At 58.2% G+C, this 26,476-nt stretch overlaps 1 protein-coding gene across 5 annotated transcripts in view; it reads right to left on the bottom strand.

The window, feature by feature from the left end:
- AGAP1 (ArfGAP with GTPase domain, ankyrin repeat and PH domain 1) overlaps positions 1 to 26,476 on the bottom strand; it is a 389,946-nt gene that overhangs the window by 26,593 nt on the left and 336,877 nt on the right. For all 5 annotated transcript variants that reach the window (XM_090285113.1, XM_090285119.1, XM_090285104.1 and 2 more), the window contains 3 exons: positions 17,456 to 17,610; positions 15,263 to 15,353; positions 14,274 to 14,496 (listed from right to left, as the gene is read on the bottom strand). In XM_090285113.1, coding sequence (XP_090141239.1) covers positions 14,274 to 14,496; positions 15,263 to 15,353; positions 17,456 to 17,610 — 469 coding nt within the window. The remainder of the gene's footprint in view (positions 1 to 14,273; positions 14,497 to 15,262; positions 15,354 to 17,455; positions 17,611 to 26,476) is intronic.

Below are 26,476 nucleotides of genomic sequence, written 5' to 3'. Positions count from 1 at the left end.
CAATGAAAGTGGGAGCTCCAAACACGAAGTTCACCGGAAGGGGTGCTTTGAGGTAATTTTTGGTCACTGTTCAACTAATTTGATGAAAATTTTCATTAGCGTTTCCACATGTCTGTTTTGGCTCAGAATAACACCTGCTGTATTTCGGTGGCAGATTTTATGTGGCCTCCTATTTGGTAAGAGCAAATGGGCTCTTTGGATTTTTACAATGAACCTGAAATGGCTGAGTTTAAATTTTTGGAAATTAAGAACACCTGTGCCGTGCCAGCTACAAACGGACCGTTCCCTTCCATTCCCTTCCGTGCAGAATGGGTCTCTATGCCGCGGCCCGTGAAGTTGCTGCATTAGGAAGAGGCAGTGACAGGGATTGCAGGAAGGATCAGCGAAGAGTCTTCAATCTGCAGTCAGACTAACTCACACTAGAGAGACACCCGAACCTCCCGTCGCTGATGAAAAATGGGGGGCCGAGGAGACAGAGCGGCAGACTTTCTCACCGAAGGCGCTCCTTGGTGGTCTTCTGCTCGACCTCTCCCTTCGCAGAGGACACAATGCCGGGAGAAGGTACAGATCTGCACTGACCCACCGCCAGGCGGGCCCAGAGCCCCTCGTTTCTCACTGGGGTCCCCGCTCTATCCAGCTGCTCCATCCGTGCAGCTGCCGTAGGACCAGCTTGCAAAGGACTCCCAATCAAGGACACTGGGACAAACCTCTCATGAAACTGTCACCGGGTCTGTAGTGGGAAGGAGGGCTGTCTACTCTAAAGGACCGCCTGGAAGTCAGAAGTCACGGGCTACCTGTTCCCGGGGAAGCCCGTAACCTCTGCACCATCCCCTCCCCGCTCTGAGGCCCGCCCGGGGGAGTCGGGAAGCCGCAGCTCTGGTTTTCTGGGAGTGAGTCAGCAGGTACATACGACACCTGGCCGGTACCGGGGCTGTTACCCCAGGAACGTGTCTGGGGCAAGGGCCAGGGTGTGCCGCTGGAGGTCGTTGGGGTGCGCAGCCTGGGGGGGCAGACAGAGGCGGGCGGGGAGCTGTGGCCACAGACTTCGAGTCTGGATGTGTTAGGTTCAGGGTCTCGGGGACAGCTTCAGAGGGGGATCAGATCTGCACGGCGAGGGAAGAGGCGATTCACGCCTGAGGCTCTGTCTGCGGGGCCCGGGGAACTGTCCCGGGACGGGCGTGAGCCTGTGACCGGGCTCAGGAAGGTGATCAAATAGAAGGTATTTTACCAGCATGGGGACCAGGGAGCGTGCTGGCGGCGGGCGCGCAGGAAGCCCGTGAGGCTGCGTACCACGTTCGGACCCAGGGGTTGCCGAGGGGCTCAGGGTGGCCCCAGGAAGCAGACACTCTCTCAGGGCCAGGATGGGGACATGCCTGGTCACATGGCCGGCCGCTGGGGGGCCGGCGCTCACACCCAGACGCCCTGCAGAGGCAGAGTTCTTAATAACCTAGCACTGGGCTGCCCGCGGGCCAGTGAGACCCGGGAGGGCCCATGGGGGCTGCACCTGCTCGCCCCGTGAGGGGCCACTGGCCCGCGAAGGACCCGGACGCCACCTCCCCGGGCGCTGGCCCTTCCCAGCCGTTTCTCAGGCAGCGCAGGCTCGGGAGTGACCCCTGCGGCTTCTTTCTGAACCTTGGCTTCCCCTCCCCGCCCCTCCCCACACCCTGACGCAGTGGGTGCAGGCAGAGCCTCAGGACCTCGCTCCCGTCCGCACCGCGCGGGGAACCTCGGAAACTCCGCCAGGTGCCGCCCTCGCTTGTGCCTGATCGGCATCTCCGGGCGGGCCCAGCCTGGGCCGTGAGGGCTCCTGGGTGACGCTAGTGACCTGAGCTGGTCCCAGTGCCCAGCGACCGCCCGGGGACTTGTTAGGAACGCACACCCTCTCAGCCGAGCCCAGGTCCGGCGCTGGCTCACCCGGCAGCGGCGTGGGTTTGGGTTTTGGTTGGTTCTTCCGTGGTCCCCAGACCTCTCCTGCTACTGGCATTTCAGGCAAAGCAATGCTCCCTCTCACTGGGCCGTCTGGGGCTTAGGCCCCCAGCACTAAATGCGAGTTGACACCCTTGCCCCTCCCCGCCTCACGGTCATTTACAAATGCTCCCTGTGCGGACCGCCCAGCAGGAAGAGAGGGCTGGCAAAGGACTGCAGCCCCCTGTAGGTCAAATTCCACGCTCACGAGCCACGTGGTCCCCTTCCCTTAGGGGCCTCTGGGTGACAAGTCTGTGAGCTCACTCAGGTCTCATCCACGTTACGGCCAGACTACAGGCAAGCATGTATCCTGTCCAGCGTCCTCTTCTCCGACCAAAACAGACGTCTCCCAGTTCTCTTCAGATCCCGAGGGTCAGGGTGAAGACACATGAGGCAGGGCGTGGTGGCCCTGGGGGGGGAGTCGCAGCCCGGCCACCAGAACCGTCTTCTTCCTCCGGCGCCACGGTGTTAGGTCATGCACGTTAGAGATGCTCTTTCACGAGTCCCTAAGATGGAGCGTGATGGAGGCTCCAGGTAACGCTCATCTTCTGGACGCCCGGCAGGTGGAAGTCCGGATGAGTCACTGTGGACATTTAGTCATTTGAAGCTTTAATGGCGTCACTGCCACTGCTGTTCCTTCTCCAGGGCCTCATGCCATTTCTCGGAGAAATCGGGGCTCGCAGCCGGGGAGGCTGGCTTGTCCCGCTGGGTTTGGACCCTTTGCCCCCAGGCGCGGAGACCCCGCTGCGGAGCCATGACTGGGCCTGCAGGGCCCGGCCTCTGCGCACCCATCTCGTCCATGTCGCTGGTCACAAACGCGTGCTGTTACCTTTATTAACATGACATCAAACTGTCAGGGTTTTACGGCTGAAATTACCTTTTGTTTGTTCTGCTCGTCATTTAAAGGCCTCGCCATCCGCCCGAAGGACCGAGAGAGGACAGTCACTAGCTGCCACCGTGGGTGCGTGCCTTCCGCAGCCAGAGTCAGTCCTGTCGGAGGGACGGCCCCAGGCCCCTCTGGCCGACTCCCTGCAGGGAGGGCTGTGCAGCCCGCAGGACCCCGGCCAAGCTCTGGCCCCTGAACTCACGAACAGGAGGACTGAAGCCGGCTGCCTTTTTGATCGAAGAGGAGACCTGACGCTGATGTGGCCTGCGGATTCCCCGAGGCTGTGGCTGTGATGCGTCCCCACCGGCAGGCCCTCAGGACCTGGTGGCGATTGTCACTGGTTCAGACCCGCTCATTCTGGACATGGGGCCTCACTGTCCACCTGTTCCCCCTGCCCCCAAGTCAGGCAGTTTAGGCTGAAGCACAAACCCTGCTCAGGGCGCTCTGCTGGATCCACTCACCTCGGGCTCCTGAGCTGAGCGAGGGGCCCGTGCTCGCCCATCTGACCTGTCCCCACCTGGGCTTCGGCCGCCCTGATGGGGGCTTCTGCCCCTTTGCCCAGAAGGGTCGCTTTGTGCAATGCCCTCCCGTCTCCTCTTGGAAATGCCTCATCTTTTTAAAAAATTGACACAATTCATAACACTGTAAAATCTGCCCTTCCGTGTTTTTAGTGTAGTTAAAAGGCTGCAGCGCCATCACCACGGAAATCAGCTCGCGGTCACTCCGCCCCAGAATGCCCTGCACCGGGTCCGCAGGCACTGCCTGCCCCCCACTGCCCCGCCCCCGGCCCCCGGCCCTGCCTCTTCTGGCCGTTCCCCCGGGGGCGGATCCCAGGAGATGGGGCTCCTTTCACTCAGTGTGACGCTTCCAAGGGTCACCCGTGCTGTGGCGGGTGTGGGGCTTCACTCCTCTTTGTGCCTGAACAGGAATGCTCTGATGTGTGGCCGCACCGCCTCCTGCTCACCCGGCTTCGTTTCACGGACACTGGGCTGTTGCCACGCTCGGGCTGCGGTGGAGACGGCGGCTAGGAGCTCACACGCAGTTTCCGCGTGGACGTGCGTGCATTTCTCTCAGGCGTCTGCGCAGGAGGGGGCTGCTGGGTCCCACGGGGACTCTGTGGTTTGCTTTCTGAGGAATTTCCAGAGCGTTCTCACGGGTAGCAGGAGGGCTCCCACCGTGCCCATCCACACCTGCCCCTGCCCCGTGCCCCGTCCGTGCTGGCCCTCCCAGTGGGGGAGGAGCAGCGGCCGGCACGGTGTGCGTGGCCTTCCCCAGCAAGCAGTGGAGCTGCCGTCTTCCCACGTGTTCCTGGGCTTCCTGGGCACCCTCTGCAGGGGGATGTCTACTCGGATCGTCGGGCGTTTGTAAATGGAGTTATCTGGCTTCGACCGCTGAATGGTCGTCGGCAGCCGTCCGTCTCGAGAGACGATGGTGTAGCTTCTTAAGAGTCTATCTGCACCGCCGAGAATGGCTGTGCAGTCCGACTCGGGAGTGACACGGTATCTGTCTCCTCCCGTGTTAAATCGATCTGAATGGTACTCATTCTTTATACATTCCGGATGCTGGGCTCTTACCAGGCATGTGGTTCTCAAGTATTTTCACTCCTTCTGTGTGTGTCCTTTTCCTTTCTTTTGTCCACTGAAACACTACATTTTTAAATTTTGATAAAGTCCAATTTATCTGTTCTTTTATTGTCGTTTGAGCGTTAGGGATCATGAAGATTCACGTCTCTTTTCTTTTTTTACACTTCAGTCTTTGATTCACTTGGGGTTAATTTCTGTACATGGCATGAGTTCGGGGTCTAACTTCATTCTTTTGTGTGTGATCTCCAGCCGTCCCAGCACACTCATTAAAAAGATAATTCTTTCCCCACTGAATTTTCTTAGTGTCTCCGTTGAAAACCAATTATGGGCTTACTTCAGGGCTCTTGACTCCACTTCATTGGTCTGCACGTCTGTCCTTGGGCCAGGATCACACGGTCTTGGGCTATTCTACTTCTGGAGTAAGTTTTGAAATTGGGATGTATGAGTCCTCCAATTTTGTTATGCTTTTTGAAGATTGTTTTGCCTATCTGGCGGGGGTGGGGAGTGGTCTCTTGAATTTCCATATAAATTATAAAATCAGCTGGTCTATTTCTGTAAAAAACCCATTTATGATTCTGAAAGGGATTGTGCTGAATTTATACCTCAACCTGGGGGAGTACCACTATCTTAACAATATCAAGTCTTCCGATCCCTGAACTTGGATGTCTTGCTAATTATTGAGGTCATCTTTCATTTCTTTTAGCGATGCTTTGCTGTCGTCAGGGTACAGGTTGAATTCCTCCTGTGCCCATTCTTCTTTCTGATGCCCCTGTAATTGCAGGTGTCCGCTGCTAGTGTGTAAGAGCAGAGCTGACTTGGTATATTGGTCCGTATGCCCCGAGCTTGCTAAACTCCTTAGTCCCGATGGCGTGCTGGGGGTCCCCCCGGGTTTTCTGTGCACGAGACCACGTCACCTGTGAACAGCTGTCCCTCTGCCTTTATCACCCGGGGGCCTTTGGTTTCCTTCTCCTGCTTTGAGCCTGTGTTGGAAGAAGTGGCGACAGTGGACGTCCTCGTCCCGCTCCTGACCTCGGGGGAGATGCCCTCGGCACTGCACCATTAAGGATGACATCGGCGGTGGGGTTTCCAGAGACGTCCTTTATCAAGCTGAGGGAGCTTCCTCTCAGTCCTTCTTTGCGGTGTATTTGTATCATGAAAGGGTATCAAATTTTGTTAGCTGTGTTTTCTGCATCTCGTGAGATGTGCATGTAGCTTTTGTCCTTCATTCTATTGCTGTGTTGTATGATATGGTTTGATTTTGGGCTATCGAACCAACCTTGCATTCCTGGGAAAAATGACATTAGGTCACAGTGCATAACCATCTTGTGCCGGGACCAGACACAGGGGCACTCCCTTTGGCCGCAGCACTTGCTGGGAGAGCACATTGCAGGTGCCCGGCCACATCAGAGTCTGGTGAAGAAAGAGGACGCATAACTGGGTTTCAGGAAATGAGGAATGACATTCAGGGACTTGGGCTAAGACAGGGAGGGGCTCCAGGCAGGGCTGTGGATGTCTGTTCATTCTGCCTAGTGTACACCCGCGCCTGCCAGACTCGAGTGTGCGGGAGAATCACCCAGAGAGCCGAACACATCACGGGGCCCGCCCCAGGGAGGCAGACTGAGGGGTTGTGGAGCGTGGCCGAGTGCGTGCGCTTCTAGCTAATGCTGACGATGCAGGAGATGCCCCTACAGGTGCAAAGCAAAACAGTCCCTATCCTCGATGCCAGCGGACCGTCCCCGGCACCAAGAGGGCACGACCATATGTCTCTGTCACCGCCAGCACGCAGGACTCAGGCACAAAGCCAGCTCAGTCTTCCAGATGAAAAAGAAAAAGATCCCAGGAAGCTTTGCCCACATCGTTGCCTTTTAGCATTCCATCCGCACGGCTGAGTGGGTGAGAAGGATGGCTAGTCTCCTCTTACCAATCAGAAGATGCCCTGGTTTTTAAAACAATCAGAATAGCAGAAGCGGCTGGCCATGCAGCCACGTTGGGCACCCCCCGGCCCAGCTCCACACTCCATCGTGCGGACGATCAACATGACCGCGAGGCTGTCCGAAGTTCCAGCGGAACGTCCCCACAGGCAGCGCTGGGCAGGGACGGCACAGAGGGACGTTCCGCTGGTAGGATGTGGCTACGCAAGAGGCCGAACCAGGTACGTGGAGGTCCCGGCATCGTTTTCTCTTGAAGCTCTTAGGATTGGCATCGCCCCCAGAGCACTGAGACTTTGGAATCATGACTGGGTGACTTAAAAGATCAGTATGGACACAGGAAAGCAAACTATGATGAGTGGCGCTCCGTTACTCTATGAGAGCATGAGTGAGGCTTCTACATTTTACAAGTGGGAAGACACTGCAGTGACGTTATTATACAAAATAGGTTTATACACAGTAGACGCGGCTGTGTCTATTCAGGGCAGGAAAAAGCAGGCTTACTGCTGTGAGCACACAAAACAGAGTTTATTCTTCTATTATTCTTGATTAATTATTGTATTATTTTCCATACGAACAACTGTAAGCCTGCTTTTGCCCACCCTGCAGACAGACAGAGACACACGGAGAACAAGAGTGTGGCTCGGGGTCAAGGGAGGAGAGGCGCCGGTGCTGGTGTGACAAAGGAAGGCGACCTACAGATCTGACCTTTGTACCTGCACGCCTGAGGCCGAGCGGGACAAGGACAGGAGTAGCAGAGGGACCAGGGCTGGTTTCAGGACTCACTCCCGGGGTCCAGGTCATCTGTCCCGTAGTCCCGTGTGACCCTGGACAAACGTGCTCGAGGATCTGAACTCCACGTTCTTCTCACCTGAAAAATGGGGGTCACCCCATGTTGCAGGATGGCTCCGGGCTCAGGGGCCCTGCCCGGCACACTGTGGACCCTGACACAGCGTAGTCGCTCTTGTCTGCCTCCTTCAGGGTCAGGACGGAGGAAGCAAATGGGCCCCCAGGACAGCAGGTTTCTGCCGCGCCGGAATCAGACACACTGAAGGAGGGACCCTCAGGGAATGCCCGCTGGGGGAGAAGCCAGCCCAGAGGCGGCTGTCCTAGGGAGCGTGCAGAGCCATGTCCTGCATGTCGTCCCCGCCACGAGGCTCACCTGCACGCGGCATCCCCGCACACGTGCCCACAGACAGACAGAGGCTCACGCGTGGGCCGGCACCTCGGACAGCTCACGCTCGCCAACGCCCTGTGTCTCCGTCTACCGGGGATAACAGAAGTGCTTTAAACAGCAACAAACACCTCTCTGACTGCCTCTGTGACAGGGGTTTCCAGCCCCGGACTGCCCCCTGGCCACAGAGCTGGCGCCCAGCACCTGTGTGGTCTCCCGTGAGCTCACACGAACGCCTGGGGTCCGCCCCGAGCCAACCGACGCACACCGGCCGCCTGGCTCGCAGGCAGGTGTAAGGTGTACGAAGCGACCCCACGTTGCTCGACCATATGGAGAACCTTCTTCAATCTGCCTTTCTTGTAACGAGGGCTGATCTGCGCCGAGAGCTTCGCGGGGCCGGGAGGCGGGCACTGTGGCAGAGTGGGGACCCCCGCCCAGCCCCCTGGTGGCGGCTGGCTCAGTAGACAGCCGGGCCCGACGTCAGCGGTCACCCACAGGCACTGTTTGCGAGGCCGGGTTAATGCCCTTGCACCCCTCATTTGTACATCCTCCTAGCTGGCTGAGTATTCACGGCGGAGTGCTGCTGGCCTGGGCAGAGCGCGCCGGGAAACGTGGGCCCATTCAGCGCCGCGCTGACGGGGACCGTCCAGTCCGGGTGGGTCGCTGAGCGAGTCGCGGCTCTCGAGGTCTGACTCCAAGCCAGCCAGCTACGACAAGCCCCTCAAACGTCTTAAGTCAAACCTGAGGTCCCCGAGGGGCTGCGGACGTACACACGTTACTAACAGTGACTGTCAGGCCTGCACGCGGGTGGCCGCCGCGCCTGCAGTCCCCGCCCCCCGCCCCCTCCTGGCCGGGGAGCCAGGCCACCCCGCCAACGGGGGCCGGGCAGCACGCTGACAGGCACGCCGCGATGACAGAAATTCACTCTGAGTTGCAATTAGGGGCACTGTCATTTTCGGGGGCTCCTGCCAATTAATTAAGCCTGTCAAACAGGAAAACCGCGGTGCTCACATGATAATTTATATCGGAGGAGACGGGCCTCGTGGAGCGCGGTGGCTTCCTCCGCAAACAGAATTCTCCCTCGGAGAACTGAAATAAATAAGGGACCTGAACTAAAATAAAACCGCAGCAAGGGCGCGGGGGTGGGCGTGGGGCGTCTGCCCGGAAGGGGAACGTGAAGCCGCCCTTGTTGCGACTGCTGGCGCCGGTCGCAGGAGTGCAGGGCCGGCTGACTGAAACTCGGAACGAGCCCCCAGCTCCCCGGCCCGCCGCGTCCGTCCGGGATGATAGAATCAGAGGAGTTTATTCATACCATTAAGCCCCAGAGAACTTAATTGAAAGAAGAGCACAGCCCGGACCTTGACAAGCGGGAGGTCACCGTAATTGCTGCCGGACATATTTAACATTAAGATAATCAGGCCATTAATTACCCTTTGGATCATTAAATCAGCCAGTTGCAAAATGAAATTTCTGCCTCTATTACTCACTTGAGAGACCACAGGGGTGGCCTTTAATTTATCAGGGAGCTTGAGATACAAAGGCTGGGGCTGGGGGAGGGCAGGGGGGGAGGGGGCCGCGGCGGCGCGGGGGCAGGGCATCCGTCGGCCATGCTCGGTGATCGTGGCAAATTAACTAGGTAAGATAACCTCCTCATCCAAAGGCAGAGGCTGGGGGTATGTAAATAGATGAGGGCAGACAGGGAGATCAGAGCCTGCACACCACTTAGCAGGATAATAAAGGAAATCATCCTTGATTATCAGTGCTAATTTGGACACTGCCGGTAGCTTGTTATACGTGTTCTGAGTAGCATTTAATTAATTCAATTGCTTGTTAATGAGGGAAGTGACATGTGGGGAGCAGATGCCACCCAACTGCAGATGGGGTCCTGGTCATCACGGCAAAGTCCTTCCCTCCCCGGCCCCCCTGCCTATTTTTTTCTCCTTTTAAAGGAAGAAAATAGGAAAAGGTGTCAAGCACAGAGGGACACTCAAAAGAGACGAAACGTTGACCTTGGTGGGCCAAGAACTGTTGAAAAATAATAAGATGAGACAGACCCGGGGCTGTGGGAACTCGCGTTCCCTGAGGCCCCATTTGGAACAGGGCGTCTCTGGGCCAGAAATTGGAGCCCGAGATGACTGCATTGTGGTCTCATGATCAAACCGGACGAGACAAAGACCTGGCCAAGTGGGGCTGCTTTTAATATCTCAGAGTCAGCGGCGGGGATCCAATTATTTTCAGTTTGGATACATCTCCCCTTTCTCAGTGTCTCCATGTGCATAAATAAGAGGAAGTGGCCTTCCGCGACCAAAGAGGGCCCAGCTCGGATCGCTGGGCGGGCCAGCTCGGTCTGGGAGCGCGCGCCCGTCTCTCCCGCGCGGACTCCTGACGTCCGGCCCAGTCCTGCTCCCAAAGTGACATGTTTTTATAGGTGAAAGACAGGAGGGCAGTTTTAGTGCTCGGGGGAGCTGATAAGTAAGGACAACAAGAGAAAGGATGCTAAAGGAGGGAGAGGGAGGGCTGATGTCACTACGCGGAGCTGGGGACACAGGTGTCCCCCCTCCAGGGGGCGCTGCTTGGTCCTGGCAGGAAACGGGGTTCGCGGCAGTCAGGCCTGACCACCTTGAGAATCAAGGCCAACCCTGCAGGGCGACGCAGACCAGCCCCCGAGGCCCCGCACGTGGCCAACGGCGAGAGGGCGCCCGGGTTTGCTGAGATGGCCAACGTCCAAGTCCCGATTCACTCACGACGCCCGAGGCCCTGAGGAAGCAAGAGCACCTACCTGACAGGTATACCCAACCCGACCGGTTCCCTGCCACTCAATCGTTCAGTCAAGACACAGACACTTGACTGCTAATATCTCTGCCTCTGAGCTCATTATTCGTCCACTTGAGGAGCTTGGCAACGTCTCCTTGGGTTCACAATGCGTGTCCTGACGCGGGACCCAGAGCCCTGCCTGGCTGCTCCGGGCCGCAGGGCCCGGCTGTGAACGGCAACATCCTCTGTGCCGGGAGTCACACCGGCTCAGGGTCCTGGAGTCCCGATCCTGCAGACGGCCCTCCGCGAGCCCCTAAATCCTAGTGAATGCTGCCCGCCGCGTCTCCCCATCTAAAATCAATATCGTAAGCGTGTGCTTAAATGGTATCAATAGCAATTAGAGAGGGGGAGGCAGATCCCGCTGCAGATGGAGTTAATTGTTACAGCATCGATCTCCTGCTGTAGCTCGCTCCTTTCTCCAAATTACACCCCCGCCGCCGTGGGTGCGGGGACGGGGGCACCCTCTCCCCTCCTGCGACAATAAATTTCGTATCGAATGCCCTGGAAAAAATGGCAGTTGTTGCAGAATCCATCCAAAAAGATTTTTTTTTTTCTTCCTGGGAGTAATTAAAAGATGCTTTTCTTGACGAATGGTTCCCGGTTTGGGAATGGGAAGTCAATACGGGCTCAGTGCTGTCAGCTCCGATTGATCACGGCGCTGTTCGCGTTTGACCGCCCGTTCTCAGGGCGGCTGAGACTCACAGGCACCAATGACGAGCTGGCCAGCGCTGCCCTAATCAGGGTGCAGGGGCGGCCGAGCGGGGCGCCCACTTCCCCACCTCACCCACAGATGGCGAAAGCCTGTGCGCGGTGGCTTCCAGAGCCGGACCGGCTGTGTTGGATGGCCCCACGGTCCCCAATATCTGTGTACGTGTGCGTGTGCGTGTAGGGGAGGAAAGCACATTTCTAATTACATCCCACTGTCAGAATGAATCTCTTGAACAAGCTGGAATGGATGAGAGTGTCTCGGGAAAACAGCTGGGCCCCTTTTCAGAGAATGAGACTGGGGATATTGCACCGGGCATTTCCTTGGCTAGAGGTAAAATTTTATTAAAAATATTTCTTGTTAGGATTACCTTAGGGCCACAATAAAAGACCCCTCCAGCTGCGTGCACCAACCAGCGCAGGTTCGGTAGACTCAAGGGGGGTGGGTTGGGGGGAGGCCGAAGCCAGGCCAGACGCCCACTCTCACATTGCAGACTGAAGTCCACGTGGAGATTCTAGCCCCGAATGACCTTGAGTTCCCCATTTCTGGTTGTGGCAGGTGCAGGCGGCCGTGTGTCTCAGCGACTGTGGCATTGCACCATGATGCCGAGATGCTTTTCACTGGCCACAGTGTATCGAAGGACGGCTTGCTCCCCAGGACCACGGCCTCCTCGCCTGGTCTCCATCCCTCCCTACAACGCTGCTGGCGGCCTCCGGTCCTCTTGGGAAGAGCGGAACACGCACGAACACATGAACAGACCCAGCCCCTCACCCTCTGCCTGCCCTTGCAGGTGCTGCTGTGCACGCTACCCCCACCCGCAGTCCCTCCCAGGCCCGGCCGGGTTTGGGTCCCGCCCCTCCCCATGGGCGACGACCACCACACTCATTTCCCCACTTACCCCGTGGGCCCTACAGCTTCCACGCTCCTGTCTTGGCATAGATCATGAACTCTCCCAAGTGGAACCCCCCCCATGGGCACCTGGCCCTCAGCGGCTGTAAGAACCCTCTGCTCTGTGGGCTCTGCCCAGTCCTGGCGTCCTCAGCTGGCCCCGGGGTCACCCTCCCACCACGGCGGGGTCGCAACCGCCATTTATCACGTCTCTTCCACGAGAAGACGCTCCATGAACACTTGCTGAATTTAATTAAAAATGAAACTCCCTGGTAGAATGAGTAAAGGCGCTAAGAAACACTCAGTTCTCATCTGTGTTTATCTGTTAGATGCACAGATTTCAGAAATCCTGAAGTTACCTTCGGAAATGCTAGGTAACCGCACCACCACCCCTGGCGCCTTGGAGAGGAATTTCAACTCAGCACGCTCTTTAGGGGACGCATGTCGCAAAGGACAGGTGGGGTTTAGTGGCAGTCACTCCGCGTGTGAGAAAGCAGTATGCTGGTATGTCCCTAAAACACAAGGACGCCATGCGTGTAGCATGAGATGGGAGAGAGCTTACAAACTCAGGAGCCTGGCTCACACACACAAACTAGAATACAGAACATCTGTACACGGTCCTCACTTGTGAGTTAACATTCACATAAAATAGTTACCATTAAAAAAGAAAATCAACCCATATCTTTGTTTCCAATTACTCTAAATGCTCCTAATTATAACAGATGAAAAAAACAAACTTTTCTAATTCATGAAATTAACCATGATATCTATGCCTGGTTTATACTTAAACAGTAAAGTGCACAGGTCCATTTTTTCCTGATGCATTTCCTCACTGGAGGACATTTCTTCGCTGCTTTTAGTGAGAGGAAGGGAGAGACAGACGCATCGATGGGAGAGAGACACTGACTAGCTACTCCCGTATGCGCCTGGGAAAGGGGATCGAACCAGCGACCGCGGTCTGTGCCCTGACTGGGGATCGAACCCACAATCTTTTGGCCCCCGGACGATGCTCCCACCAGCCGGGCCACACCTCTTACTTGGTACATTAAACGTTGTTGTGCTCTGTGCTCATACATGGTACTCAACCCACTTTCCACTCGTGTTTCATTTTCAGACCTGCATACTTCCCAAGGAAACGATATTAAAAAAACAGATATTAAACCAAGAATTAATCTCTTAAGAACGGTCCTAGCTGGTGACCCAGCCAAGTCCTATGTTACTGTTAAACAAGCCAAGATAAAACACGTTAAGGGCACCCTTCGTTTGGTGCGCGAGACAGCTGCCCGTGCTCACCACGCGCTGTCACGCGCACGCAACGAGCTCCCGCAGCAAACTCCGCGCTGAGAGACGAGCGCTTGGGGGCCCCTCCTGCGGAGCACCCGGCGAGGCAGCAGGATGAGTCACACACCGGCCTCGTTCCGCGAGTGACCCGCAGGTGGCACCAGAAATTCACGTTCAGTGCCAATGAAACAGGCCGCCCACTCACGGGGGCGCTGCTGTCACAGGGAAAGGACCCCATTTCTTGCCCCTCACACGTGGCCTTCCATGTTGTCTGATCACCAGCCAAACAAACCAGAGAAAGTCACAACGTGCCCATGCTGGGAGACCTGCGGCCCCCCTCCGTCTGCTGGCACACCTGCGCGCTGAGTGCTGACGGCGACCCGACGCCCCCACCCCCCGGAACCAGGAGACGCAGCCCGCGCCGCCTGCTCAGGACGCCCGCGGAGACGGGAGCGAGCTTCCTCGGAAGACATGCCGCTTTATCACCTCTTAGCTCATTAAATATGCATGTGTCCTCAAAAACGGCTGATAATAGCTGTAAGTGACAAATGAGAAACTAAGCAGCCTCAAAATAAACGCACGATTAACACGAACGGGGTCACGGTACGTGACGCCAGGCTTGGGAGAGTCAAGGTGTTAGAAACACATTTTAGAAAAGAAAACCAGGAAACGCACTGATTTTGTGCGCGTTTATGAACGATCTAAGAATAACAAGATGGAACCGTCAGAACGCCACAACTGCTGTTAACGGAGCAGCTTATGCGTAGTTAGAGCTGAATTCATTAAAAGCGACGTATGCATAAGGTTAGAAGCAGAACACGTTTCTAAGGAGGGGGACAGGAGCCCCTAAGGTGTAAAAACAAACATAAAAAACTCAGGAGTTTGAATTATCTGTGCCGGCTGAAGACTCCTTTAAGGCGCAGGCATTGGTGCGCCGGCCTGACTGGGGCTCCCGCGGCGGGGCCAGGGTAGTTCACACGGGGGACGTCCCCAGGTGCCCGGCTGCTGGCCAGCCGCCCGGAGGCCACACCCCTCCCCACGCTCCTACCTGGTAGAGTCGAGCGAGGGCTTCGTCCGCCCCTGGCAGCTCTCCTCCCAGACGCTGTTGGCCAGCTCGTTCCCGATGGACAGCATCACCTTGATCAGCTCGATGGGCCAGTCGTCCAGGTCCAGGGAGCGGACCCGGGAGAGGTGGGTGCCGAGATTCCGGTGGATCCCTGAGCACTCGATGCACATGAGGGCGCCCAAGTTCAAGCTGGCCCAGTTAGGGTCTGTGGGGAGAGGAGCAGGGTGCCCCATGCGGTCAGACCATCCCGTCACGCCACCGCCTCTGGGATCTTAGCGACAAAGGGCCAGCGGGGCAGACTTCGCTCCGGACTCCCTCCCCGGGGCCACACGGCTCGAAGATGCTCCCTGGTCAGCACCTGTTACCATTTTACGTGTCTCGAGAAATTGCACACGCTGGCGGCCACATCAAAGCACCTGGCTTTGGCCCGATGTCCCCACACAACAAACAACTGCAATTGCTGGTGGGGACAGAGGGGCACATTTCCCGATACCTGGGGCAGCAGCGTCCCCTCGAGAGGGCAGACACCCGTGAAAAAGTCACGTGTGCCTTGGTGTCCGCTGTGGACGGCTGCTGGCAAGGGGCGGCCCGGTTGTTCACAGAGCTGTGACGCCCCTCACAATGGCTTCCGCCCCCGCGGGCACGCCCAGGCTTTCCTTGGTCATCATGGACGTGCCGGCAGGTGTCAAAGATGAAGGGGAGGCGCACTGCTATGAAAAGCTTCGGTTTCCAGCCCCCTCGTACAAGAGCACGCACTGCCGCCCCTCCCGGCGGGGCAGGGTCCCGGGTGGGGGTCCCGCCCGGGTGGGGGTCCCGCCCAGTGCCATCGGCCCCAACTCGCGGCAGAAATGGCAAGGCGCTTTTGTGACGCTGTCCTAAGGACAGCAAGTGAGCTCAGAGAAGAGCCTGGCACCCCGGGGCTGGCTCCGTGCGGGACTCCGCAGCTGACGTGTGGCATGGGGCTCACTTACTCTGCGTCTCGCAGTCCACGCAGTGCGAATTCCCGCGGATGTTCCGTATCGACTGCAGGGCCATGGCCTCACTCTGGCTCGTCAGCCGGGACTGGAGAGAGAGGAAGACACACAAAGGCAAGCTGTGAGACCCGCGGGAACGTGCGTGCCCACTCGTGACACCAGGGGGCAATTTCAGACCATTATCCCCCTTCTGCCATCTTTAGGAAAAAGAATAACCGGTGGGGAGTGCCCGCGAGGGACGCGCCAGGTGAGAACTTGCGGGAACAGCTCTCCGAGACAGGAGGACGGAGGCGCACCCTGGGTCTCCGGTGAACGACACCAACACACTGCCACCGGGGAAGGCCACGGCTTAACGTCCTTCTGTGCCATGTGTCTGCTTGGTGCGGAGGCCAGAGGGGGAGAAACAAACCCTCTGCCGACCAGCGAAGGGTCCGGCTTCACCGGTGCCATTACGACCCGTGTCGCGGTTCCTGGTCAGGAGACCACGTCCACACCCTGCTTCCCGTTGCCTTTCTCTAAGTAGCATAATGCATGATGGGGTCTTACGCCCTTTGGTTAGGTACCCCCAAGTATTCAACCTATGTTTAACTGTTTATATTGGCACCTGGTGTGCGTGTGTGTGTGTGTGTGTGTGTGTGTACACATACAGGGATGTGCCTGGCTGCCTCTGTCTACTGTATCATTCCAGAGCGGATGGATGGACACGTATGTCTCCACCTGCTACCAACCGAGTTACCCACAGGCAGCTCATTCCCAACTGGCCAGTGTTCTGCTCTCCAGCTACTCCTCGTGGGCATTACCTTCTGGCGCACACTTGCACCCCTGCTCAGCCACACCGTGGGGACAGCAGTGAGCCTGCCCTCCTCGGTGCCCCGCGCGTCTGCCCAGGAGAGCGGCCCGTTTCGTGGGAGAGAAGGGGCAGTGTTTTAAAGCTGGTGTTTGTATCAGGCCCGAAGGTGATGGGGAGCGGGCAGAGCCTGGTCAGGCATGAAAGGGAAAAGGCCGCCACGCTTCCAGACCCTCCGGAATCCGGTCGACGGGGCATGGATTCAGCCTGAGCTGGGACACTGTATTCTGCACCAAGTCTGGAGATGTGTTTGTCTGCTCAGCAGCACCGCCCCCCCCTCCTGTTCTCAAACCACACCCCCATGTTTGGGGGGTGACGTGCGGTGGCCCCCCGCTGGCGAGGAGACAGGGAGTGTCTGCGTTCGCCCGTGACTGTGGAATCAGGAAGCCAAGGTGCCTGGAATGAAGGCAACGCTTCAGCCCACCTTGGGTATAAAACCGCTTTAAAAAAGAGAAGCAAATTACATTATAATAATAATGACTGTGGTCTGGTTTACCCTGGTTAAAGAGGGTAATAAAATAAGACACTCCATCTTTCTGAGAGACAGGCTCCCTTCTTAATGACAAAGCTGAACATAAATCATGGGCAGGGATTTCTTTAAATTGTTACAAATGAAATGTGGGTTGGTGGGCAATCCTCTCTCTTAGTTTCGAGTTGACTGTAGTTTGAAAATGCTCTCCAAGACTCTAAAACGTCCCTGAAAAGGGGCTAAACACCTCCAAGCATTGAAATAGTGACTCGGAAGGAACCCCAGATGGAAGGAAGGAAGTGGGAGTCAGGTTCGTGTGAGGAAAACACACGGGGCTGAAGTCTAGAAGATGCAGGTTAACGTCATTTTGCTTCCCCTGCCAATCAGCGCAAGGCGACGGCCCCTGAACAAACACTGCACCTCCTCCAGCTCCTCCCACGCCCATGTATGTGCATGTACTTTTGTTCACGTCTGTATTAAGAGTTAGTTTCCAACGGGACATGGACTTGAATTTCATGCGTTAGGGAGGACGGGACAGTGCGTCTTTCCTTCCTGAGCACATTCTACCTGAAATAGAAACCAACGTGGACACACGTGACCGGAGCCCAAAAGACTCCATCCCTCCGGTCGGTGCCAGAGTCACAATGTCAACGGCACGCTGTGCACAGGAACGCGGCTGTGCAGCTGAGACAGGCACGTGATCGACACACACTGACACCGAGGGCCTCTCATTTTGTCCCCTGGTGAGCCTTTTGCTCAGAAGGGGCGCAGGGTCTGGCCGGTCACTCGTGCCATGTGACGCCCCGCCCTCCCTTGGGCATCACCGGGCCCCACACCCCGCAATGACTTGGGGGGACCCTGCCACGAGCCTTACCTTGTTCTTGCTGCTTTCGCACGACTGGAGGCTGGCGAGGATCTGGCTCTCGATGGCTTGGACCCACGCGTCTCTCTCTTCGTACGTGGTGGCTTCAAAGTGCCACGTCTGGCCAGTGAGGGACACGATGGTGAACTCGAAGTTTTCTTCTTGCTCTGAAACACAGAGCGGTGGGGGTGAGAGAGGCTGTCCCAGGGCTGCGGCCCCCGGGGCTCAGTCCCGCCTGCAAGGGGCTGGCGGCCGGGAGCTCAGGGCTGAATCCACAGACCCCCCAACGCTCACGCTCTGGCGCCCTCAGCCAGCCTGGCCCGGCCAGGTTCCCATCTTTGCCCGGGGGCGGGGAAAATGGGAGTCAGCCTGTGAGGTCGGCGCAGCAACGCAGGGAAACCCCACGGTAACTTCCCGCCGACCACCCGCATCTGCCGCAGCAGAGGGGGGGCCTGGGGTTTCGGCTCTTTTCCGGCAGAAGACCTGGAAAGGCTTTCATTCCATCGGGTCTTCAGACTGGGAGGGACATTGGGTCCCAGGAGATTTTGGGGGACTTCGCAGCCACCCCATGGTGACAATCTAGACCCGGAAGAGGCGGACTTGCGTCAAATCCTGCACGACCACTTGCCACATCGGGTGCTTTCAACAAGGTCTGGGGCCCTCCAAGCCCCCTTCCACACCCCTGCCATAGTGGGGGCAGGGAGGCCACCTGCTTCATGGCAGTTCCCACGGGCTAAATGACGCGCACGGACTCGGGCCGACGCGGGGCCGCCCTGCAGGTGCCGGCATTTGCCCCCGTCCCTGCCGCAGAAGCGAGAGAGGCGGCGGCACACAGACACCACATGACCCGCACCAGTAACCGCCAGGACGTCTCCTGCCGGACTGTGAGGCACCGCATCTCGTTTGGCTCCAAGTCTCCAGTCACTAGGCCGTGAACTTGCGGCTGCATCGCCTGGTGAGCGGTTGTTATTCATAGCGACAGCGGCGGTGACCACTGCCTCAGGTAATTACGATCTCCATGTTTTCCACGCGGCCACACAGCTCCATCATCCACGGCGCGAGCCCCCCACACTCTCGGCTCCTCTAGCCCGGCTCCCCAGCACCCTCACCCCTGAAGACCCCTCACCTCTGGTCCCTGACCTCTGCTGGGCTCCCTCCCTGCTGCTCTAAGGCTCTCAGGACCCCACCTCACCAGGAGCCTCTGACGCCCACACAAGGGTGCTCACTCAGCTCATCTCCGAAGACACTGGAGCTGTGTCCTGTCACCCTGAGCTCCTTCCCGCCCGTCTCAGGAGAGAAGCAGCCCCGCCCTGTGGCTGAGAGCCCTCCCACCTGACCCCACTGACCCCGGGCGGGTGGGGACAGGGCCCAGGAAGGGGATGCTCCTGTCCTTGCCAACGTGCAGGCAGGCCTGGGGAACCGCTTCCCCAAAGCGCGCGCGTTGCCACGGAAATGGTGCCAGGACACCTTTGTGTGACATCACCGCACTTTTAGTATTTAAGCTCCTGGTGAGTTGGGCTTCAATCTGTGGAACTCGCTCTGAGGGGTCCCTGAACACATGGAAGGTGGGCACCTCCTCTTGCAAAACCGCTGTGGGTTCATTTCTTGCAAATTTCCAAACATACCGGCTCTCCGGTGTGTTTTAACTTTCAAATGAAAACAAACTTTAAAGACGGTTAGCTGCACTAGTTTATAGGCTACCGCTGAGCACTGTGATGCTCCTTGAATCTTTATTTTTCTCCTTAAGATTACCCTCCTTGTCACTAAAGGGACCGCATTAAGTCCAGTTTTAATTTAGCCTGTTCGTCTGCATAAACGCAGCAAGGGCAGCAAATGATCACATATGACCTCTACGGCTGCTCTGCTGGAACTCACACAAGGAACCCTCAGGGTGACCTTCAGTCTGCCCTTCGGGGCACAGGAGCTGAGCCACACACCTGCCATCTGGCCTCGCCTGTAAAACCCATGCTTTTCCACGTAGTGTTCTTTTTAACGCGACACGTTAGCAGCGACCACCTCGCATCCCGGGACGCTCACGGACAGCCCCGCTGGCCGGCTCCACGAGACAAAACAGAGAAACAGAGCCCTCAGGGTCGGACAGATAACGACACCGAACTGCCATTCACGGGTTACACGCTTTTTCATGACTGAAACCCTGAACACTCGGCAAATTAGGAGCGATAATGACAGGAAGATGTAAGATCGATGTGATGAAAGGTGAGTTGTATCCCTACACCCTAGGATCAGACAGAAATCATGTTTAAATACATATGGTTTAAAGTGGGTTTCTCTCCACCTGGGAGGGAGGAAAGGAGAGACATAAAAGAACTGTGAATAAGCCACGCAAGTCCCCAGAAGTCGCGACATAAAGGGTCGCCGGGCACCTGCAGTCACCTGTGACGGGCGGCCCAGGGAAGACCCACACTGCACTCGGTGGGGACGGAGTCACGGAAGACTCCTGAGGGCGGCAGGAGCTCATGTCCCGCCGCGTCTCCTGGAAGAGGAGTCCCTGGCCGGGCCTGCGGACTCAAAGCAGCACCAATATGGCTCAACAGAGCCGGACGCAAACGGATGCGGGACCTTCTGTGACCCAGGCCGGGGACACCGGCGCGTGAGGAGGGCTGGGACTGTGGAGGTGAGTGCAGGAACAGGCCAGGGTGACCCGGGGACACGCCTCAGGGCTTCGCGTGCCGGGTGAGAAAGAACCACGCAGAACTCCGTGCATCGGAGACGCTGTTCTCTTTGGAGGGGAAGCCCTGTGGGGTGACTGTGAACCCAGAAAGGCACACGCTCTTCTGTGACCCGGCGCAGGGCCACCGTACGCTGTGCCGTCACTGTGACGATCTGTGCGCGTGCTGTTTCTGAGGTGCATGACGCACGCGCAAAGGCCGTCCCAGGCACAGGACAGGACAGGATGGGGAGGGACCCCGAGACTTGTCCTCAGCGTGCAGAGAAACACCGACAAAGGAGCCTTCTGGGAATTTTTGTGTTTTAACCGAATGGCTGGGCCTACGTGCAGGAGGCGACCCTCGGTCTGGTCCATCCACGCAGGGCCCAGCAACGGCTCCCAATACAGCGGCGACGTTCCCGCTCCCAGGTGCGCCCTGCCGGAGGGGCTCCTCGCCGAGCCGCGCGGGCTAACATCTGGGCCCCTGGAGGAGAGGGGACCACGGGACCCCGATGCTGCCTTTTGGCTTCCAGGCCGTGGCGAAGGTGCCTTTCGGGGAGCCAGCTGCCTTGCGTCCCGGGGAGGGGTTAAAGCCTGCGCGGGGAGCCTGGCCGCGGCCTCTGCACATGTGCCCCAGACGGAGCTCAGCTGTGCCGCGGGCGGCACGCGCCTCCCCGGCTACCGGCTCTGTGCGGCTTCTCTTTTTCAGAGAGAAGGTGATACGCCAACACCCACAGATCCAGTTAGGGTTCCAGAACCCAATCGCACCTGTCACGGGACTTCTCCCTGCCTCCCGAGGAGAGAAAACACGAGCAAGGCTCCCGGAGCTGCGGCGTCCTGAGCACGCCATGCCCGACTTCCGTGAAGGGGCGCTCCGTTTCCTTGGGCAGAAGCCACTGGGAGGGGGTCAGAGACAGAAGCAGAGGGCCCCCGGCTCCAGCTCTGCCAGGAGGAACGGTGGCTTACAGATCCTCTCCTCCTGCTCCTCCCAAGTGGCCGAGACCGCCCCTTCCCCTTTTCTAGAAACACAGGGACAGGAAGAGGAGGAGCTGCCCCCGGGTGTCGTGGGGGAGCCAGCAGGGGCTCCGCACAGCCGTGACTTGTCCTTTTTCCTGACTCCTGACGTCAGAAGAGCAGGCTGTGGCTCTTTCAAAAGCAGGTGTCCCCTGAATCCTTAACAGCTAGCTTGTCACTAGTGTCGTATTGCTTTAAGCTGGTCACATCTGGAGAACGCTGGAGGTGTGACAACTGGCTCCTGGAAAGTATTTCCCCGGCCGCCACAGTGGTTCCCGGGACACGGCGCGCTGGGTGTGGCGGTTACAAGCCGCGGGCTTCCTGGCGGTGGTGGTCCTCCCGGGTCTATGGCTCCCTGGCTCGGAACTGGTCGGCACGGAGGAGGGGCGGTCCCGTCCACGCCAGGACAACAGAGCAGGTGAGGCCCTTGGCCGCTCTGCCTTGTCTAGATGGGGACACGTGATCTCCGGGTGCTTCCCCGGTTCTAACACCTGTGTGGGGGCCACAGCGCCCCTTCCCTCTTATCTGGGGATGCTCAAGACACGTCTCACAGGTGCAGGTGCCTTGGGACCCCCACGGGAAGGAAAACCTCTGCCACTGAGGCTACTACCCATGCAAAGTGAGAAGGTGCTGCCCGGCAGGGCGGAGCAGGGACGGCAGGCCGTCCAGGTTCCTGGGCACAGGGGACCACGTGGCCAGCCCCGGCCTCCCATAGTTGGTGGCACGAACGGCCCACTGTCCGCCTTTTGGGGCCTTTGTCCTTTTAAGTGGGCTCCGTCACCTCCAGCCCAGGGCTGACTAATCCGCGGAGCAGAGACCTGCCCCCGGCAAACCTCCGACCCGCTGCCTGTCTTCCCAGGTTCGATCCCTGCTTGCAGGTCTGAATCATCAGTGACTGCCAACCTCATCCCGGCATTCAAAGGTTGCCCCTTCTTCTGTGTAGACAGAATGTTAACACGCTCAAAGAAGAATCTGTATCAGCCGGTACAGCCTGTGCAGATCACTGATGGACCGGAGGGATTCCGTCACATCAGGAGGGCCTGTGTGACGGTATTTCAGTGACCAGCAGCTGGATAAAAAATGAGAAGAACAGGAATTGGCAGTGTGAGGCTGACCAGTCAGAAAGACAGCCCTCTCCTCTGTTCACCTCACTCCGCGCGCGAGGAAGGCGCCCTCAGACGGCGAGGACAGCCCGCTGCCACGTCTCACATCCAGTGGCCCCATCTCACTAACACAGACCTCCTCCTGGTGACGATTTCAGACGCTTATATTTCATTCATTCCGGAAAACAGAATTCCGGGCCCACACGCTGCTGGTGATGGCTGCGGAAGAAGTGAACTGTGTTCCTTCGTCACAGACACGCGGGGCCGGCAGAGCCTCAGCCCGGCCCCCGCTGCGGAGGCGGCACCCAGCCCCTCGCGCCCACGGCCGGGAGAAGGGCGCGAGCCGTGTTTCCCGGCATGACGTTCCAGGGGCCCGGCTGTGGCATAAAGTTTTGTGATTGGGCTCCCAGGGATTTAACCGGTTTTCCGTGTTTAACGGTTCGCTGTGGAAAGGGCCACTATAATAGTATTTTAGCACCATGAACCTGTCGAAACCAGCCTTCCCAATTATTCCCAACGACATTAATAATACCGGATATTACACTAATTGCGTCCAGTTTCTATGCAGACAAGGCCCCGTGGGGCTCATTTTGCCTCCTCAGGGGCAAGCAACTCCGCCAGCAGCCTGGTTTCACAAGGAAGCCTTCCTCATTACACAAGTCCCGGCTGTCAAACTTTTTTTTTTTTAAAGGTTAATGGGCCAATCAGTCATCAATTATGTTTGCGGAATCCTAGCAAAGGGTTAAAGGGCTCAAAGCAGCTGCAACTGTTTCACATTTGGAAGTTGTTTTCAACAGGAGGCAGCTGACAAGGACGCGTTTGGGGGAGCGGGTGAAAGTGGAGAGGAGACGGACAGATGCGTCCGTCTGTCGTCGGGGCGGTTCTAGGAGAGGAATCGCCTGGTGCTTCTGCCACGGCCACGAGGACCCGGGCCTTTGCGCCAAACTGAGGCAGAACGGCTCACAAATGTCCGCGAGAGGCAGGTGTGACCCGTCTGGTGACGGGGTAGATTTGTTTCTCTTCTGGACTCAGGATGCGTGGCGTCTGCAGAGGTCACCGTCACAGGTCTTCATGGGCCTGATGAGCAGACAGTCCAATCCCCAGGGCTCCCCACACACCTGGAACCCCGACCCCGGACGCCCATTTCCATCCATGCAGCAGGTGTCCTTCCTGACAGATTTAAGGATGAACCCGCGATGGAAACGTGCCGCCCGACTGTGCTGACAGGCCCGTGCCCAGCGGAGGACGGACGCGCCCACGCGCAGAGGTGACGCGCAGAACCAGACTCGGCCAAGCCCAGAGGCTCCCACATGGTCACCATTTAGAGATGACATAGCGATGAAACAGCCGAGGCTCACAGGGAAGCAGCCACCCTCTCCGCTCAGACCGCTGCTGTGGCGGATCAGAGCATTTGTTTTAGGGGACACGACAGCACCCCCGTGACTCTGTGAGAGGCGAGCAGACCCCGGGCCGGGCTGCTTTTCCTCACTAACAAGTGAATGAGCAGTGGGTCTCCCCCAGCTTCTGCCTGAACCCCCAGGAAGCAGGAAGTCGTGGCTCCTGCCAGGTCTCGTCATCCCTGAAGCCTTGCCTGGACCGACATCACACACAGCCACCCCTCTCCATGGAGCCCTCGGCTCCCTCCCTCTGCACCGGGACCTCCTCTGACACCCCTGAGCTGATGGCAGCCCTTCCCTCCCCACCCGCCCAGGCCCCAGTCCGCGCATCCACCTCAGGGCAGGAACCCAGGGCCTCGTGCACCTGTCACTCAGGGGTGGGCACGTGAGCGTGGCCTGTCATTTAACTCCTCAGAGCTGTGACTGCGGACGCCGGGTGGTGGACGAGCGGTCCCGAGCGAGGCCCGCCTCTTTGAAGGCCTGCTCACGTGTGCGCACGTTAACAGGGACCGTCTTGGCTACCCAGGAGGACGGGGGCGCGGGGCACTGACCTAGCACGGGGCGCGCAGCCATGCCCGGGGACCTGAGCCCATCTCTGCGATGGGAGGGAGGCCCCTGACACAGAGGAGTCGCAGAAAGGGCCCTCTCGGAAAGGGCCCTCTCGGGACAGCCTGGAGGGGGAGTCCAGGCGGATGTTACATCTGGCTACATGGGGGCGACTGTCCCCCGCAGTGTGAAGTGGCCCCTTCAGCTCCAACAAGGCGGGCAGTCTGACGCCCCAAGAGACACCCCTTGTTGCAAACGTGTCTTCCCTTTACCCACGGATGACACGCACGGAAGAGCCTGCTTCTGGAAGAGCAGAGAGTCCGCCCGTTCAGCCAGCTCACGGCGACGATCCCGGCCCGTGTGCAGGTGTGCGGGGATGGGGCCCCGGACGCGGCGTGACCCGCAGCCGCGCGGGGTGGGGGCGGGCGCTCAGCACAGCCCCGCAGGCCTCCCTGCACAGCGGCCCCCTCCTGGGCAGAGCTCTGGGTCCCTCCTGAGAGCAGCGTTCACCAGGGCCGCCGCGTTCCCGAGTCTCTCAGCGCCTGACGCTGAGCCGGCCTCTCCGTGGGCGGGAGGCAGCCACGAACTGGGAGATCCCACCTCACAGGCTCCTGAGACGGAAACACGAGCGCCATGTTCTTGTTGAGGGAACTAGAGGTCACTGACGGTGGGAAAGAGCCGAAGACTTACTAAGTAACAAAGATTGTAAAACGAGCGCAACGTGACGCATACGTTACGCTTCCTTCTGGTATCAGGTCACTGGCCCGAACGGACAGAAAAAAGCAGAAGAGGGCATGTTGCTGCCTGTTTCCCACGTTTGCAGGCATGGCCCCCGCATCAGTTCCATGTGTCCTCATCCACTCCTGACCGCCAGCGCCTTGAGGACTGGGAGCAGGTCCCGGAGCCCAGAGCCCCGGTCACACGTCCTGTCCCCGGAAAGTGCCGTCTGTTCTGCAGGAAACCGCCTGACTTGTCAAAGCCCTGATTCCCACCTGAACACGATGCCTCCTGGGCAGGGCGCTGTGGGGACTCAAGGATGAGCGGCTCCAGGGCCGGAGCAGAGTGGGCGGAAGTGCAAAGGGCTCCGGTCCTGCCCGTCCCCACCGGCCTGCGTCCCCCGGTCAGCCCCGTAAGGCCTGAGCCGAACTCTGCGGATCTGGGATCTGGGACAGGGCATGTGGACCCCCCCACCTCTCCCCCACCCCTGCCGCACCGACGACCACTCGGAGGAGTGGACAGGCTCCCTGGACGGGCCCGGCTCATAGCGGGTGCCCTCCCCTTAGGACTGAAACCCGAGTCCCGACTCTCCACAGCTGTGGCTTGGTGTCTGGTGGGTACTTAGCGGAAGCTTCAAAAACTGCTCCATGCGGGGAGGGCCCGCTCAGCGTGACCCTCGAGGCCTCAGGCGGCAGTGCAAGCTGGAAGCGCAGGATGCGGGTTTTCATAAAGAATCGTCACACAGACGGGCTGTGCGGCCACAGAAGCCCAGAGGCTGGCCCTCGGAGAGGCACCCCGACAGCGGACGTGATTGTATGAACTCGGGAATAAACTTCTAAAGCCGTACAGAATGAGATGCGGTGTGGACAGACAGACAGCCATCTTAGAAGGACCCTGAGGAAATGAACAGGCGTGTCGTGTGACTGAAGATCCATAAACGTAACTGAACACGGAAGACACGCGTAAGAACATGGGAGGGGGCACTGGCTTGGGGGGTCATTATTCACTCCACTGTCCCCAGGAATGCCTTTGGTAGCTGTTGGCGATTGCCTGAGAGACCCCGAGTCTGCAGCCTTACCTGGGCCTTACAGGTGTCAGGGGACGGCCCGCGCCACCGTCTCTCCCCACCCAGGGCGCTCTGCGGGGCGGGCACGGTGCGTTACCTGATTGGTCAAGGCTGCGAGGTACCCCCCACCCCCTTTCTGCACATCGTCCTGCCTAGGGTGAGCTTCAGCCCACCAGTGTCTCGGGGGCCTCGTCAGCAAGTCTCAGGGGGGAATGTCTGCCTGCTTCCTGCCCCGCCTCCCGATTTTATATGCACAACCCCATGTAAAACCAAACGCCAGAGCTCATTTTCTTAAGGCCTAAGGTTGATAAGCAAATTTGTTGCGACAAATGTGTACATGTACAAAAGCAAACACATCTGATAACACAGCGGAATGATATGCACCTTAAGTTGAAAAACTAACGCTGAAAAACAATGAATATTTTAATCCCCTTTAAAATGCAACAGAAGTGATACTCAATGGGGCTGTTTCTGAAATTCTCCCATTTTTGTCTCCCATTTTATCCTCCGTGAACGGATGCT

Source organism: Furipterus horrens, unplaced genomic scaffold (assembly GCF_987537825.1).
Source record: "Furipterus horrens unplaced genomic scaffold, mFurHor1.1.pri manual_scaffold_1, whole genome shotgun sequence".
Taxonomy (NCBI): domain Eukaryota; kingdom Metazoa; phylum Chordata; class Mammalia; order Chiroptera; family Furipteridae; genus Furipterus; species Furipterus horrens.
This window is presented reverse-complemented; position numbering and strand designations above follow the sequence as displayed.